We start from the raw sequence: 19,070 nt of genomic DNA on the forward strand, positions 1-19,070 counted from the left end.
TTTTTTGCAGCTATTGTAAAATGGATTGAGTTCTTGATTTGATTTTCTGCTTGCTCACTGTGGTTGTATAGAAAAGCTACTGATTTGTGTACATTTACCTTGTATCGGTATTTTGACTCCCTGGTTCGGTATATTCCTAAGTTTGGGTTTTTTTTTTTTTTTTTTTTTGCAGCTATTGTAAAATGGATTGAGTTCTTGATTTGATTTTCTGCTTGCTCACTGTGGTTGTATAGAAAAGCTACTGATTTGTGTACATTAATCTTGTATCCAGAAGCTTTGCTGAATTCTTTTATCAGTTCTAGGAGCTTTCTGGGGGAATCCTTAGGGATTTCAAGGTAAACAGTCACATTGTCAGCAAATAGTGACAGTTTGACTTCCTGTTCACCAGTTTGGATGCCCTTTATTTCTTTCTCTTGTCTGATTGCTCTGGCTAGGACTTCTAGTACTATGTTGAAGAGGAGTGGTGAGAGTGGGCTTCCTTGTCTTGTTTCAGTTCTCAGAGGGAATGCTTTCAACATTTCCACATTTAGTATTCTGTTGGCTGTGGGTTTGTCATAGGTGGCTTTTATTACATTAAGGTATGTCCCTTGTATGCTGATTTTGCTGAGAGTTTTAATCATAAGGAGATGCTGGATTTTGTTGAATGCTTTTTCTGCATCTGTTGAAATGATCATGTGATTTTTGTTTTTAATTCTGTTTGTGTGGTGTATCACATTTGTTGACTTGCATATGTTAAACCATCCCTGCATCCCCGGTGTGAAACCTACTTGATCATGGTGGATTATCTTTTTGATATGTCGTTGGATTCAGTTGGCAAGTATTTTGTTAAGGATTTTAGCATCTATGTTCATCAAGGATATCAGCCTGTAGTTTTCTTTTTTGGTTATGTCCTTTCCTGGTGTTGGTATTAGGGTGATGCTGGCTTCACAGAATGAATTAGGGAGGGTTCCTTCTTTCTCTATCTTGTGGAATAGTGTCAAAAGGATTGGTACCAATTCTTTGACTGTCTGGTGGAATTCTGCTGTGAATTTGTCTGATCCTGGACTTTTTTTTGTTGGTAATTTTTAAATTACCATTTCAGTCTTGCTGCTTGTTATTGATCTGTTCAGGGTATCTAATTCTTCCGATTTACACTAGGAGGATTGTGTCTTTCCAGGAATTTATCCATCTCTTCTATGTTTTCTAATTTATGTGCATAAAGGTATTCATAGTAGCCTTGAATGACCTTTTGTATTTCACTGGTGTCAGTTGTAATATTTCCTGTTTCATTTCTTAGTGACGTTATTTGGGTTTTCTCTCCTCTTGGTTAATTTTGCCAATGGTCTATAAATTTTATTTACCTTTTCAAAGAACCAGCTTTTGTTTCATTTATCTTTTGTATTTTTTTGTTTCAATTTCATTTAGTTCTGCTCTGATCTTGGTTATTTCCTTTCTTCTGCTGGGTTTGGGTTTGGTTTGTTCTTGTTTCTCTAGTTCCTTCAGGTGTGACCTTAGAGTGTCAGTTTGTGCTCTTTCAGTCTTTTTGATGTAGGTGTTTAGGGCTATAAACTTTACTCTTAGTACCACCTTTGCTGTATCCCAGAGGTTTTGATTGTCGTTCAGTTTGAAGAATTTTTTAATTTCCATCTTGATTTCATTTTTGACCCAATGCTCATTCAGTAGCAGGTTATTTAATTTTCATGTATTTGCATGGTTTTGGAGATTCCTCTTGGAGTTGATTTCCAGTTTTATTCCACTGTGATCTGAGAGAGTGCTTGATATAATTCCGATTTTGTTAAATTTATTGAGGCTCATTTTATGGCCTATCATAATGGTCTATCTTAGAGAAAGTTCCATGCGCTCTTGAATAGAATGTATATTCTGTGACTGTTGGATGAAATATTCTGTATATAGCTGTTAAATCCATTTGTTCCAAGATATAGTTTAAATCCATTGTTTCATTGTTGACTTTCTGTCTTGATGACCTGTCCAGTGCTGTCAGTGGAGCATTGAGGTTCTCCACTATTATTGTGTTGCTCTCTATCTCATTTCTCAGATCTATTAGTAATTGTTTTATAAATTTGGGAGCTCCAGGGTTAGGTGCATATATGTTTAGAACTGTGATATTTTCCTGTTGGACAAGGCTTTTTACCATTATACAGTGTCCCTCCATCAGTGTCTCTCCATTATCAGGACCTGTCTCCTGATAATGTGATAATAGAGGATTCGGTGTAGGTGATTGATGAAGGAGTATTTTACAGTCATGAAGATCTATTCCATTTGTGTGTTCCATGAGAATGGCCCCAAGATACTTGATGTGGTCAAATGTAGGGAGGCCTGGTATTTCAGAAAAGATTGACCCCCATTGTCTTCAAGAATCAGTTAATCCTAGAAATCCTCTCATCTTTCCTTTAGTCACTGGTCTTGGAAAACTTTGGAGACATTGTAACATTTCTTTATATAATACTATTTCCTCAGCCAATAGATTATGGCTGAGAAAATAGCCTAGTTTTTGTTTTGTTTCATTTTGTTTATTTTACAGAATTGGAGTTTTTCCTTAGGAGTTTTGTGTCCATTTTTGCCCAACTCAATGAATAGATTAAGAAATATCCAGATCTATAGAGTATGATAGTGGTGACCTATGTCTCGGATCAGAGAAGATGCATGTATGAGCTTTGTATCCCTTAGGTTGTATTTAAAACTTGGGAGAGGATTTTCATTGTGTTCATTTTTCATTGCTACATGACAAATGACCACAAATGTAGTGGCTTACTATAATACCTGCTTGTTATCTCGCAGTCCTGCCAGCAGAAGTGTGGGTGGGCTCAACTCAGTTCTCTGCTTAGAGTCTCCCTAGGCTGAAATTAAGATGTCAGCCCAGCTGAAGTCTTATCTGAAGGCTCTGAGAAAAATCTTGCAATCAAGCTCACCCAGGTTGTTGACATAATCCAGCTCCTCATGGTTGTTGAACTGAGGTCACAGCTTTGTTACTGGTTGTCGGTCATGGACCACTCTCAGCTCCTGGAAGCCACTCATATTCCTTAATACATTGCCCCTCCATCTTCAAGCCAGCAATCTTGTGTGGACTCCTTCTCATTCTTTGAATCTCTGACTTCCTCTTCTGCTGCTGGCTAGAGAAAACTTCCTGCTCTTAAAAGGCTCATGTGGTTAGACCAGATCCACTCTGTTAGTCTTTCTTAAGGCCAGCTCTGCCATATCACATAAGGTAATTTTGGAAGTAATATCTCATTATGTTCACAGTCCTCAGGATTAGGGAAAGAAATATTTGGGGCCATCTTAGAATTCTGCCTATCATCAAGGAAATTCCTAGAAAATAACTGTCCAGATAAGCCATTGATTTTCCCAAGCAAATAATATTTATCAAATGAGACATTAAACAAAGCTGAACATAAATACATTAAAAATTTTGGCTTTAGGTGAGACTGAAGAGATTGTAGTAATCCGGTTAGGAGGTACAGGGAAGTACCTATTTTGTTTATTGCTTGCAGATCTCAAATCATGCATAGTGTAGGTATACTAATGTTCAGGTCAACTATACATAGATCATGTGTCAGGGAATTTTCCAGGGCTTCTAAAATTAGTCCTTCTTCTGAACCTTTAATCTGGTAGTTCCATTTGCAGGATAGATCCCTGCCTATTACATTTATAGAGGTTTTGTTGAAAAGAGTGTTCCTCAGATAATGGTCTGAAAGTAACAGGTTACTGGTTGAGACGTGGGAACATTTGGTGACTTTTTTCTCTTCTTTTATAGATCTACTTATCAAATGTGTTACTTACTTTGGACATGACAAAACTTCCCCATCGTAAGCCAGAGTCATTTTAGCAAAAATGTTGCGAGTTGTTAAGAAAAGTACAAGAGTTAGAATCATGATGAAAGTGTAAAGAGGAAGTGAACCTTTTGTCAGGAAGAGATTATGGCTTTGGCAAAGACAATCCCATGACAAACAGCAAAGAGGCCACTATGTTTCAGTATAAGTGTGAGTGGTGTGTTCCACATGAATGAAGCAGTAACTGAAAAGGGAACATACGATTAATTACATGATTGTAGTTGACTCCAGATTACATACTAAACAAAGTGATTTTCTTTCACAAATTGACAAGACGCTAGGTGCCCTCATGAAGGTTTTGATGAGGGACTCAAGATAAAGTGTGGCCAAACATCTTTGCACAGTTTGGCTACTGTCCAATGGACCCACATCCATTAGTTTTGGGGGCTGGCTTGAATTGAGGACTTAGCAGACCTTGGCCACCATCTGTTTGCTTTGGATCACTATCTTCTAACATTCAGAAAGCACAGGAAAATCAGGAACAAACACACATGAAATAAGACTTTTTTTTTTGGTAGGGTTTTCCTATGTTGCCCACGATGGTCTAGAATTCCTGAGCTCAAGCAATCTGCCTGTAATATGACCTATTACAGGCGTCAGCCACCATACCCGGCAGAGATAAGACTTTTTAAAAATAGACAGAAGAGGTCGGGCACGGTGGCTCACACTTATAATCCCAGCACTTTGGGAGGCCGAGGTGAGTGGATCACCTGAGGTCAGGAGTTCGAGACCAGCCTGGCCAACATGGTGAAACCTCCTCTCTACTAAAAATGCAAAAATTAGCCAGGTGTGGTAGTGGGCACCTGTAATCCCAGCTACTTTGGGAGGCTGAGACAGGAGAATCACTTGAACCCGGGAGGTGGAGGTTGCAGTGAGCCGAGATTGTACCATTGCACTCCAGCCTGGGCGACAAGAGCAAAACTCTGTCTCAAAAAAAAAAAAAAGAAAAAGAAAAGAAAAAGACAAAAGAAAGGTAACAGTAGATGAAGTAGTGAATAAATAATCACATTAACTGAGAAAATGTTTGCTAAGTGGTATACTTCCAACCCAAAATATCTAATTCTATCTAATTGTATGCCCTGCCCATCTTTAAATAAGATAAATTCAGAGCTAAGAGCTCAATGAAACAAGTCAGAGTTCAAGTTGTTTTTGAGAAAGATTCACTTGGCAGTAGGTCAGAAAAATGACCTGAGATGGACACAGTGGCCTGAGATTCATGCTTGTGGATCCAAGGGCCCCACAGGACACTCCCCAGCAAGAATCTTCAAGATTATCTCGGCAGGAACTCCAACATTTGAAGGGCTAGGCTACTACTCATTAACTGGAACTAAAAGCTGATTTATTCCTTGCCAAGCAAGGCATCTGGTGGGAGGAGGCCCTGTGCTTATAAGACACAGTCTCTATAGACAAGGAAGCTGCGGTTTTATATAGAGTTTTAGGAAGCATATTGTTTAGGGACCCCAGACCTTCAGAAACAGGAGTGTTTATGAGTAACTTAGCATTTGGCCATCAATGCAGGCTTTGTGGAGGGGGCTGTTGCTGACGGCTAGGCTTCAGATATGTAGAACTGCCACTGATGGGCTCGCTTTCGGAAATATGGTTAGTGATGTAAGTAGTCAATGGCCAATTGGGATGAGTTTAAATAGCTGCTTTTTACTATTATCAAAGAACAGTAGTATTTTCTGGAATGATAAGAGTTTTCTTGCTTTATTCTCAGTACTACAAGTACGAAAATAAAAGTAGAAAAAAGGAGGATGAGGTGCATAACGTGGGGAGAGCGTGGCTCTGTTATGTGTCAAACGTGATTATTGGAGCAAGTATATTTTTTTCCAGAGAACAGTTCATCTTAGCTCAGAATATCAGTTTGCAGTATGACAGAACTAGAAACTCTTCTCTGGTCACTGTGTCAGGATCCTTGGACAGTAATTTTCTTGTTTCTCATTAGTGTCTAGTGAACTAGAAGATCACCCAATGAATGAAGAAGGAGAATCAGAAGAGCTTGCTTGTAGCCTGCCACATGATGATGTATCAGGTAATTATGACTTGAAAATAGTGAAAACAGAAACAGAGTTCTGATAAAGAGAAAAAGGAGGAGAAAAAACTAGACTTAAAGGAAGAGTCAAATATAAGGAGGAGCAATGAAAGGAGAAGATTTCAGAGGAAAAAGTAAAGAAGGGGGAGCAACAAGGGTGCAGAAAAGAGAGTCACTGGGTCAAACTGAAAGTCTTCATGAATCACAATTTTGGCCCAGGAGCAGAGCAATCAGCATATGAAAATGAGAAGTGTTCCTGTGTCATGTGTTTCTCAGAAGAGGTGCCAGGAGGCCCAGAAGTAAAGATGGAAAGTGATCAAGCATGTGGCACAATGGGTAAGGCTGTCTGAGGGCTGTGGGATGGGGGTGGCTCAGTGAGCCCCACAGACCCCCAGTAGGGTGGAGGTAGGTGCTCCAGTCTGTCCAGAATCCTATTCTTTGCATTTGGTTCACCGGAGCCTTTGGGGAACTGCAGGGAGGCAAGAGATCGCTATAAAGTAATATTTAAGAGGATGGACTCTGCTGATTAGACATAGATGATGTCATAGAAGTATACTCTTTGAAATGCAGTTATCTTGTTTATTGCGTTAGTATATTAAGTTACACCCAATCTTCCATGAAGCCCAGAATACCCCATTGAACTTCTGCTGGTAGATAATAGTGTCACTTTGCTACAACTTAGAAAGGCCACACTCAAAAGACAACTAATCCTGGTACTTAATTGTCAGGAGGAAAGACAGCAGGTCTACTCTTCTTAGCCCAACATGTGTTTTTGATAGAAGACCCAGGGTCCATCCTAGACTCCTAGTTCTCAGTTCAGTGGGTTTTTGATTCCTCTAGAAGAAAGAGAGGAATGAGTATCTAAACGTCTTTATAAACTCAAGCCTTCTGTAGTATAAATTGTCCTAAAATCTGTAATTTTTATTTATTAATTTCTATTTCCTCACTACAACTTGATATTTTCTAGATACTGTGGATAGTGGAAACAACTCTACTTTGGGAAAACCCAAGAGGAAAAAAAGTAAGAATAAATAAGAATTTACTTGCTTTTGGTGTTACAAATATGTTTTTATGCCAGAGTTTTATGCCTATATTGCCCTGAGTAGTTCTTAGTAGAAACATGGATGCTAAAGACTGTGCTAGTGAGGGCTGAGAAGGAAGTAAATAACATGAGAGAGAAAGTCTATATTGCATTAGAGAAGACCTGGATCATCATGAGTGGACTGTTAGTAAAAATACGGAGGTTAACTGTGTTACTGGTGAGGGCTCAGAAGGACATAAGAAAGATGTGGAAAAGGCCTCCTTATTATATAGTGGCCTGTCCTGTACTCATGTGAAAAGCAGAACTTTCTGGATCTATAGCTAAGGAGATTTCCAAATACAGTGATCATGGTGTGTTGTGCTATCTTTTGCTAATTATAGTAAAATGCAAGAGGGAAGAGGTATATTGAAGGAAGAGCTGCTAAATGAAAAAGAATGAAGTCTTGATGATTTAGAAAATTCTCAGCCTATCCAGGTCAAAAAACACGATAAAATAAGGAGATTCATTGTCAGGGACGTGTGCTTGGTAGAGACAACCAAGACTTTTTGCAAGTTCCCTGGGAAGTAGTGAAAGGTCAGATTATTCATTCACATAAAAAGTTATTTGAAGAGATGAAGCATGTGACTCTTGAGTCCCTCAGCCATCTCAGCAGAAATCAAAAATAGATGTGTGTTGCTACAAAAAGAATAAAATACCTGGGAATACAGCTAATTAGGGAGGTGAAAGATCTCTACAAGGAGAACTAAAACCCTGTTCAAAGAAATGAGAGATGACACAAACAAATGGAAAAACATTCCATGTTTATGGACAGGAAGAATCAATATCATTTTAAAATGGCCATACTGCCCAAAGCAATTTATAAATTCAATGCTATTGCCATTAAGCTAACATTGACTTTTCTCACATAACTAGAAAATATGATTTTAGAATTCACATGGAACCAAAAAAGAGCCTGAATACGAAGGCAATCCTAAGCAAAAAGAACAAAGCTGGAGACATCATGCTACCAAACTTCAAGCCATACTACACGGCCACATTAACTGATATGGTTTGGCTGTGTCCCCACCCAAATCTCATCTTGAATTGTATCTCCCACAATTCCCAAGTGTTGTGGGAGGGACCTAGTGGCAGGTAGTTGAATTATGGGGGCCGGTTTTTCCTGTGCTATTCTCATAATAGTGAATATGTCGTCAGGAGATCTGATAGTTTTATAAGGGGGAGTTTCCCTACATAAGCTCTGTCTCTTTGCCTGCCATCATCGTGGAAGACGTGACTTGCTCCTTCTTGTCTTCCACTATGATTATGAGGCTTCCCCAGCCACATGGAACTGTAAGTCCATTAAACTCTTTTTCCTGTATAAATTACCCAGTCTTGGGTATGTCTTTATCAACAGTGTGAAAATGGACTAATACAGGAACCAAATCAACATGGTACTGGTACAAGAACAGACACATAGCCCAGTGGAACAGAAGAGAGAACCCAGAAACAAGTCCAAACACCTACAACTATCTGATTTTCAACAAACCTGACAAAAACAAGCAATGGCAAAAGGTTTCCTTATTCAGTAAATGGTACTGGGATAATCAGCTAGCTGTATGCAGAAAATTGAAAATGGACCCCTTCCTTACACCATATATAAAAATTATCTCAAGACAGATTAAAGAATTAAATGTAAAACCCAAAACTATAAAAACCCTGGAAGATTACCTAAGCAATACCATTCAGGACATAGGCATGGGCAAAGAGTTCATGACAGGGATGCCAAAAGCAATTGCAATAAAAGTAAAAATTGAAAAATTGGATCTAATTAAAGAGTTTCTGCACAGCAAAAGAAGCTATCATCAGAGTGAATGGACAACTTACAGACTGGGAGAAACTTTTTGCAAACTATGCATCTGATGAAGATCTAACATCCAGCATCTATAATGTACTTAAACAAATTTATAAGAAAAACAACCCCATTAAAAAGTGGGCAAAGGACGTCAACAGATACTTCTCAAGAGAAGACATACTTGCAGCCAGCAATCATGTGAAAAAAAGCTCAGCATCACTGATTGTTAGAGAAATGCAAATCAAAACTACAAGGAGATACCATCTCACACCAGTCAGAATGACTATTATTAAAAGGTCTAAAAACAGCAGATACTGACAAGGTTGTGGAGAAAAAGAAATGCTTATACCCACTGTTGCTGGGAGTGTAAACTAGCTCAACTATTGTGGAAGACAGTGTGGCAATTCCTCAAAGACCTAAAGACAGAAATACTATTTGACCCAGCAATCCTATTACTGAGTATATACCCAAAGGAATATAAATCATTCTATTATAAAGACACATGCACATGTATGCTTATTGCAGCACTGTTCACAATAGCAAAGACACGGAATCAACCTAAATGTCCAGCAATGATAGGCTGGATAAAGAAAATGTGGTTCATATTCACCATGGAATACTGTGCAGCCATAACAAAAAGAATAAGATCATGTGCTTTGCAGGGACATGGATGGAGCTGGAGACCATTATCCCTAGCAAACTAATACAGGAACAGGAATCGAACACGACATGTTCTCACTTATAAGTGGTAATGAAATGATGAGAATACATGGACACATAGAGGGGAACAACACACACTGAGGCCTATCAGAAGGTGAAGGGTTGGAGGAGGGAGAGGATCAGGAAAAATAACTAATGGGTATTAGGCTTAATACCTGGGTGATGAAATAATCTATATAACAAACACCCATGACACATGTTTACCTATGTAACAAACCTGCACATATATCCTTGAACTTAAAGTATAAAAAAAATAGATGTGTGAATTTCTAGGAAAGATCTGTGGGGAAGCTTCATGTCTGATGGAGGAAATCCCCATGATATATGCAGGAGATCCATAAGGTTCTTGAGGGTTTTGTACCAAAAGAAACAAAGATGTCCATGTCCTATCTCCTAGAACCTATAATTTGTTACTTTACATGGCAAAAGGGACTTTGAAGATGTGATTAAGTTAAGGATCTTGAGGTAAGATCACATGGGCCCCTAAAGTTAGAGAACATATCCTCCTGTCAAGAGAGGGATGTGTGATTATGGAAGAATGGTCACAGAATAGAGTTGGATGTGGAGATGGATGCAGGGGTCCATCAACTAAAGAATGTGGGCAACCTTCTGAAGCTGGAAAAAGCTCCTCTGTGGCCTCCAGAAAGGAGCAAAGCCCTGCAGACACCTTGATTGATTTTAGCCCTGTGAGGTGCATGTCAGATTTCCAACCCACAGAATTATAAGACCATGAATTTGTGATTTTTTTGGTCACTAAGTTTATGGTAATTTATTACAGCAGCAATACCTTTCATGAGACAAAAAAAAAAAAAATTCACCCTATATGGTTATATTCGATCTTCTAAACAATTTATATTTTTTCAAATTACTTACACTTTTATGCTGTTTTTTATCCTGATTTTAAAATACATATTCCCTATAAACTTTGCTGTACATATTTCCATTTTTTTCTATGTTTTATTAGCACATTTAGAATTATGTAATATATCTAAATGAATACATTTAAACCGTTACATTTCTCTTTAAATCAATATAACATGCAGTAGATATTATAAACATTTAATATCTTGCCAACTTAACTGTAAAAAAGTTTTATTTCATTCCTATTTTAACTTGCATTGCTTTCATTTTTGGTGCAGCTGAGAATTCTTCATTTGTTGTTGGCCATTTTTATTTTTTCTTCTCTGAGTGCTTGGAACTTATATTTTGCCAGTGTGTTGTCTTTTTTTCCCCATGCTTTAGGACAACAGGAATACTTACATGTGACATATACTGAATGTCACCTATGTGTGTTGTCATATTTGATGTTATTCTTTTAGGTTTCTTTGTGGTACAGGCACATCTCATTTGATTGCACTTCGCTTTATTGTACTTTGAGGATATTGTGAGTTTTACAAATTGAATGTTTGTGATAACCCTGTGTCAAAAAAAGTCTATTGGTGCCCTTTTTCCAACCACATGTGCTCACTTTGTGTCTCTGTTACATTTTGGTAATTCTCGCAAGATTTCAAACTTTATTATTATTATTATTCCTGTTATGGTAGTATGAGCAGTAACAACAATGGTCTTTGATGTTACTATTCTGACTGTCTATGGCACCACACACTGTGTTCGTATAAGATGGCAAACCTAATAAATGCTGTGTGTGTTTCAGCTGCTTCACTGACCAGCTGTTCCCCAGTCTCTCTCCCTCTCTTGGACTGTCCTCTTTCCTGAGACAAAAAAAATATGGAAATTAAGTCAATTAATAATCCTACAATGGCCTCTAAAGGCTCAAGTTAAAGGAAGAGTCACATGTGTCTCACTTTAAATAAAAAGCTAGAAATGATGAGGCTTAGTTAGGAAGCCATGTCAAAAGCCAAGATAGGCTGAAAACTAGGCCTGTTGCAGCAAACAATTAGCCAAGTTATGAAGTGCTACTCCAGTGAACACATGAATGATAAGAAAGTGGAACAGACTTATTGCTGATATGGAGAAAGTATGAGTGATCTGGATAGAAGATCCAACCAGCCACAACATTCCCTTAAGCCAAACCTTAATCCAGAGTGAGGCCTAAACTCTCTTCCATTCTATAAAGGCTGAAAGATGTGGGAAGCTACATAAGAAAAGTTTGTGACTAGCTGATGTTGGTTCCTGAGGTTGAAGGAAAGAAGCTGTCTCATAACATTAAAGGGCAAGGCGAAGCAACAAATGCTGATGTAGAAGCTGCAGAAGGTTGTCCAGAAGCTCTAGCTAAGGTCATTGATGGAGTTGGCTACACTAAACCACATATTTACAGTGTAGACTAAACAGCCTTCCATTGAAAGAAGATTCTATCTAGAACTGTCATAGTTACAGAGGAGAAGTCAATGCCTGGCTTCAAAGCTCCACAGAACAGGCTGAGTCTCTTGTTAGAGGCTAATGGAGCAGGTGACTTTCACTTGAAGCCAATGCTCATTCACCATTCTGAAAATCCTAGGGCCCTTAAGAATTATTCTAAGTCTACTCTGCCTGTGCTGTATAATTGGAATAAAGCCCAGATGACAGCACATCAGTTTACAGCATGTTTTACTGAATATTTTAAACCCACTGTTGAGACATACTCCTCAGAAAAAAAGATTCCTTTCAAAGTATTACTGTTCATTGACAGTGTACCTAGTCATCCAGGAGCTCTGATGGAGATGTACAGGTGATTAATGTTATTTCCATGCCTGCTAACACAACATCCATTCTGCAGCCCATGGATCGAAGAGTAATTTCAACTAGCAAGTCTTAATATTTAAGAAATACATGTTGTAATGCTATAACTGTCTCTATACATAGTGATTCCTCTGATGAATCTGGGCAAAGTCAATTGGAAAACTTCTGGAAAGGATTCACCATTTTACATGCCATAAGAACATTCATGATTCATGAGAGGAGGTCAAAATATCAACATTAACAGGAATTTAGAAGAAGTTGATTACAATCCTCATGGATGACTTTGAAGGGTTCAAGACATCAGTGAAGAAGTAATTGCAAATGTGGCAGAAACAGCCAAGAGAACCAGAATTAGAAGTGGAGCCTGAAGATGTGACTGAATTGCTGCAATCTCATGATAAACCTTGAGTGGATGAGGAGTTGCTTCTTATGAATGAGCAAAGAAAGCAGTTTCTTGAGATGGAATTTATACCTGGTGAAGGTGCTGTGAACATTGTTGAAATGACAACAAAGGATTTAGAAAATATTAGTTGATAAAGCAGCAGCAGGATTTGAGAGGATCTACTGTGATACAATGCTACTAATTTCATTCTTTTGCTTGTGGATATTCAGTTTTCTTAGGACCATTTATTGAAGAGACTATCTTTTCTCCATTATTTATTCTTGGCACCCTTGTCAAGATTAAATGCCCCTTCTTGACATCTGTATTCAGTATAGTGATGTAAGTCCTAGTCAGAGCAAGTAAGCAAGAAAAAAAAAGGCATCCAAATTGGAAAGAAGTTAAATTGTCTGTTTGCAGGTGACACGATCTTCGACATAGAAAACACTATAAAGTCCATCAAAAAACTGTTGGAGCTAACAAATGAATTCAGTAAAGTTGCAGGATTCAAAGATCAGTTGTGCTTCTCTGCACTAACAATGAACTATCCAAAAAAGAAATTAAGAAAACAATCCCATTTACAATAGCCACAAAAAGAATAAAATAGGAACCAATTTAACAAGAGGTGAAATATTTGCACACTGAAAACTACGACATTCATGAAAGAAATTGAAAAATATACAAATAAATGGAAAGATATCTCATGTTGAAGAACTGGAAGAATATTGTTAAAATTACCCAAAGTGATCTGGAGAGTCAATGAAATCTCTATCAAAATTTAAATGACATTTTTCACAGAAATAGGTAAAAAGAATCCTAAAATTTGTATCAAATCATAAAAGACTCCCAATAGGCAAAGTAATTTTGAAAAAAAAAAAAAAGAAACAAAGCTGGAGGCATCATACTGTCTAATTTTAAACTATGTTACAAAGCAAGAGTAATCAAAACAGTATGGTAGTGGCATAAAAACACATATAAACCAATGCAATAGAATAGGGAACCCAGAAATAAACTCATGCATGTATGTTCAAGTAATCTTTGATAAGGACACCAATAACAGAATTTTCTTCATGTAGATGTTCCACACATCCACTTTTCTTCTCTGCTTTATTGAACTGTAATTTACATAAAACAAATTCATCACCTTAAGGTATAATCAAATTTGTTTTAACAAATGTGTGCAGTTATGTAAATACCTCCACAATCATGACATGTATCATTTCCATCACCCCAAAGTCCACTTGTATTCTTCTCTCCATTCTCCGGTTCTTGACAACAGCTGATCTGTTTTTTGCTGGTTTGTTTTTTAAAAGATGGGACCTCACTGTGTGTTCCAGGATGGCCTTAAACTCCTGGACTCAAGTGATTCTCCTGCCTCAGACTCCCAAATAAGTGGCAATACAGGCACATACCACCCCTAAACAAAGGTGTTTTTTGTTTTTTGGTGTTTTTTGGCAACCTAATGTGTAGTCAATGTTTGTAAATGTTTTCTGCCCCTTGAGAATAATGTACATTTAAACTATTTTTTAGGCTCTGGCTTCACTCCATGTGTATCTTTTTTATCAAGCACAACTTTATTGTTTAAATTCGTGTCCATAGTAATTTAAATTTTATTTGCTCCATCAGATTTGCATACAAATGTGTTAAATTCTCACACATGGTTGTATATTTGCCAATTCCTCTTTATTTTGTTGCTTTACTTTAAATATTTTGAGGCTATTCATGATTTATAACTTCTCAATGGATGTTTTTCTTTTGTCATTATACAGCATTCTGCTTTATCCCTGTTAATGCTTTTGCCTTAAAATCTCTTTGGCTGAGTACTAACATTGTTATGCAAACTTTTATGGTTTTTTAAAAATATTTTTCACTCACTTTATGTGATGTCCTCTTGTTCAGCTTTCTTTTATGTCTCTTGTAACTGCACTTAACTTTTGTAATTTTGTCTGATAATCCTAGCTTCTTAATAGGTAAATTTAAATTTGTTTACATTTATTGAGACTCCAGATGTATATGGACCTAAATCTTCTGTGGTATTGTTGACCATTCTTTATTTGTGTTTTTCATGTCTCCTTCCTGCTTTCTAATGGATTGGTATAAAACTATATATTCTCCCCTTTCTCCCTGCTAGTTTAGAAATTAAACACAAAATTTCTGTAATGTTTTAAATGATGCCCCAATCCCAAAAGATGACAAGGAGCTTATCATGGTTTCACTACAAACTGAACACCCCATTTCTACCATTTTGGCTATTGTTTAATATTTTATTTTTAACTATAAATTTTGAAACTATTATCATTTTTACAGTTGATATTTACTTAATTTTAAAAAATTATTTTGTATGCTCACCATTGTTCTTTTTCTTTGGTTTCACTTTTTGTCTAGCTGAAGTAAATTCTTTGTTTTTTCTAGTGAGTGATCTCTAAGTGGTAAACTCTCTAAGTGTTAGATGTACAACTTTGTCTCTACTTTGATAGAACTTTTTAGCTACATTAAAACTTCTAGGTCAATAATTTATTTCTTCTCAGTTAGTAAAGTGATTACTATATTATTTTCTGGAATCTATGGTGTGGCTGATAAAAATTATTTTCTTATTGTAACTAACTGTAACTTCTTGGTAAATATTCTGTCCTTTCTCTCTAAAAGCTTTTTTTCCCTAAAATGTAATCACAAAAATTTTAAGCATACAGAAGCCTTGGGAGAATTGTACACTAAACATCAATATACTTTCACATAGATTCACAATTAACATTGTATCATTCCTGATTTATCACTTTTCTATTCATCTATGCATTTCTCTATCCACTCACTAACCGGTGGTCAAGTTTGAAACATTTCAAGGCTGCAGATATTAGCACTCTTCCCCTTCAAATACGTTGGCATGCATATCATTAACTAGAGTTCAATATTTATTTAGAATTATTTTCTTAAGATAAAATTTACAATGAAATGCACAAGTATTAAGTATACCATTTGATGAATTCTTGTAACTGCATTTTTCTGCACCATCAAAATTCTTATCAAGATACAGAACATGACCATCACCTGGAAAGGTTCCTTATGCCCTGTCCAGTATATCTCACCCACTACCCATCAGGGCAATCACTACTCTTCTTTTTAACTATGATAATTTGGGTTTTTAAAAACTTTATATAAATAAGGTTTTATAGCATATTCTCTTTAGAGTGGGATTTATTTCACACAGCATGTTTTTGAGATTCATCCATATTGTTGGATGTCTCAGTAGTTTGTTCCTTTTCATTGCTAAGTAGTGTACATTATCTGGATATACCAAATTTCGTTTATAATTCTATTGATGGACACCTCGAGTTTTTTAAGTTTTTTGCTATTATGAAAACCCTGCCGAGCACATTCTTGTAGGAATCTTCCTGTTTTTCATATCTCTTGCTTAAATACCTAGGAACAAAATTGCTGGGATATAGAGTAGACACATCAGTTCTTTCCCCCCAAGACCCATGAAAATCATGGTGCAGAGCAAGCCCAGGTGGATGATGCACTCCACAGGTGTGTGCTGCAGCAGAAGGATGCTTCACTGAGGAAACCTATGGGCTTATGAGGGGACTGATAGCAAACCTGCCCAAACCTTACCTCTGAGGGAGACATTATCTTTTTAGCTGGAATTTAAGCAACTCTCCTCTGGGGATATTACACAACTCTCCTCTGGGGATATTAAGCAAATCTCTTCTGGAGGCATCTCTGGAAAATGTCTAAGGAGGGAGATGTTGTCTATTTTATATTGGTCAGGGATACATTTGCCCTATAATCTGGAGGCTACGTGATCTCTAGCTTCCAAGACTGCTTTGCTATTCAAATATCCTTGAAGTGATTCTCTGAGGCATGTAGAAATGCCATGGAGAATGGCCTTCCACCAAATTCACCCCACATTTTTGCTTCTGGCAAATTTCCCCGTGAAGACACCACCCCATCAGTCACTCTGATTAGTCGGACCCATGGGTCCACATCTATTCAATTTTTTTCCTACAACATTTAACAAATTTTGACCCAGTGCAGTGGCTCACTCATGTCATCCCAGTACTTTGGGAGGCCAATACAGGAGGATCACTTGAGGTCAGGAGTTCGAAAACCAGCCTAGACAACATAGCGAGACCCTATATCTACACACACACCCGTACACACATACATTTCATAAACTGTAAACGATTTAGGTCCCTTATGACCACCTCTAAGGTACAAGTCCTTACATGAGGGAGGCAATTAGTGCCTGGCTTTCATACAAGAAGTACAATCTCCAGGGCACACGTGGGGCTCCCAGAAGGAAAGTGTACACAATTGTTGGGTTTCCCTGAGTGGTATGTACATTGGTAAGGGGGAAGGTGAACAGTGTCTCCTATGTGGTTCCTGGCTGGCTGTAAGCCTTGGAGTTCCCAGTTCTGTTCATCCTTGATTTGTTTGTGTGTGTGGCCAGGGAGAGGGTGGGCATGTGGGGGGTACTGCTTGAGGACAGTCTGTCCAATCTGTCCTATTTGTCCATGGCACCAACCAGGTGGCAGTCCCCCTCTAACAAATGACTGAGAATAGTGGTAGGGACAATGTCTAGAGGGTTCTATGTGGGACCTCAGAAGCTGGACCCAGCCCCTGCCGTCTCATGGCTGAGAGGCTGACCCAGCATTCTCAGAGGTGGGAGCACTGGAGCAGGGTGTTTTCCTTCTGGACAAAGGATCCTTGGGTTCTTCTGAAAGACAGATATCACCAATGCTCCTGTTTCTCCCATACCTCTTTAGATGTCTGGATTTTTGCTCTTGCTTCACTGCTGCAAAATCTGCTATACCATTCCAGTGGCTGTACCTTCATCTTTTATCCTAATCATCTCCTTTTCTCACTTAGACTTTCCATCTACAAAATTAGAGAGTAGAGGAAAAGCATGTTCATAAAGTGTGTCTGGAGTTAAATCTGAATCCCTAGGCTCTTTGAAGGCCATACCCACCAGGCTGGTAGGGGAAAGGATGAGGCATCATCCCTAGGAATGGTCACAACAGAATCCTGAATCTTCAAGATAGGTCTACAGAACACTTGCAATCCCCACCACTTCTGTCCTGGTCACTATCCAGGAAGGAGATGATCCCTTTCTGGGGGCTGCTCCCTTCAGTGAGCCTACTGCCCTCCCACAGTGTGCAGACAGGAGGAGATAAGAGACAGTCAGAAAATCAGTGCACTGTGGAGTCACTTTTCTGATAAAGGGCACATCAGACTGCAAATGGTCCAGACAGCCAGATTCAGGACACTGATGAGTTTCTGGGATCACAATAGCATTCCTGGAGTCAGCTGCTCTGCAGCCTGACAGTGTGCAGGCACTGCTGCGATTATTTAATGAAATTATATAGGGATTCTATAATGAGTATGTAATTACATAATGAAAACTCTCCACATCGAGTTCAGAATATCTCCCAACTTCCAATATAGAATATTATTTATAACATCATCAGCTTCAAGGAGGATGCCTTCTCATTGCACATTTGCATTTACACAACAAACACTTGAAAAAGGAACATGGAACAGCAGTTATCATTCACTCTAAGGTGCCAGCAAGAGTTAATTTTCTATTAAAAATTTTGTTTCAAGGAAGGTCATCTCCTGTAGTCTCTCCCAAGCCCATGGCCCAAGGCTCATGCAGAGGTAAAATATAACGCTGTACTCAACCTCCACACTGCTACACTGATCCTAAAGTATTTCGCCCCATTCCTGCGGACCAAAGTATGAAAAAGAATCTTTAATCTTACTGGCATATAAAACTCAAAGAATTATATTTATACCACTGCATAATTAACTTTATTCTCTTTGGTTTGAAGGAAAAAAGAGGGGGCATTGCTGGACCAGAGTAAGAAGGAGAATGCAGAAAAACATCCAACAACATGGTAAGCAAGCAAAGTGAAGTCGTTACAGCTTTTGAGTTTATTAGGGCACTGCCCATTGTATTCTTGAAGGCCTGCAGTTCCCGAGGGCCAGGAGAGTTCTGTACCTCCTGTATCAGTTAGGATGTAGACTAACAGGCTGTGACAAAGAGGCTCGAGAATGCAATGGCTTCAACAAAATGGTTTCTCATGCATGTAATAGTCCAGAGGCCCACAGTTAATAAGGAGGTGTTATCATCCTCAGTATGAATTTCTTTCCTAGCTCAAGAAATTTTTATTAATTTGGAAAGACATTCCTAAGAGGACTAAATGAAGAAATCAGGGTGTATGTGTATGTGTGCACAACTGTAAAAAAAAATATGTATAACCATATTTTATGTGAAAGTATATTTTTATGTATCCTGATATATGCACATGTAATTATTTATCTGTACATATAAAGAGACATAAATATAGAAAAGTGGATGACAGTTCATTCATAAAAATATATGTAGTGGTTACATTTGGTCAGTGTAATAGAGGCGATGTTTATATTTTTATTTGTGGTTTTCAAATGTATGTGTGTATATTAAAATATTATAAATCACCAACATTTTTAATGAAAAAGTGTTACTCAAAAAGTCACATATGCAAAAATAAAAGACTAGGAGAATATTTTTGCACAAATCA

General features: G+C 37.9%; 1 protein-coding gene across 4 annotated transcripts in view; it reads left to right on the plus strand.

Annotated features, from left to right (window-relative positions):
- Positions 1-19,070, plus strand: part of SP140 (SP140 nuclear body protein) — a 76,759-nt gene that overhangs the window by 34,164 nt on the left and 23,525 nt on the right. For all 4 annotated transcript variants that reach the window (XM_011951971.1, XM_011951972.1, XM_011951973.1 and 1 more), the window contains 4 exons: positions 5,773-5,859; positions 6,079-6,195; positions 6,827-6,880; positions 18,339-18,404. In XM_011951971.1, coding sequence (XP_011807361.1) covers positions 5,773-5,859; positions 6,079-6,195; positions 6,827-6,880; positions 18,339-18,404 — 324 coding nt within the window. The remainder of the gene's footprint in view (positions 1-5,772; positions 5,860-6,078; positions 6,196-6,826; positions 6,881-18,338; positions 18,405-19,070) is intronic.

The sequence above is a fragment of the Colobus angolensis genome, unplaced genomic scaffold (assembly GCF_000951035.1).
Source record: "Colobus angolensis palliatus isolate OR3802 unplaced genomic scaffold, Cang.pa_1.0 Scaffold33, whole genome shotgun sequence".
In the NCBI taxonomy this organism is placed as follows: domain Eukaryota; kingdom Metazoa; phylum Chordata; class Mammalia; order Primates; family Cercopithecidae; genus Colobus; species Colobus angolensis.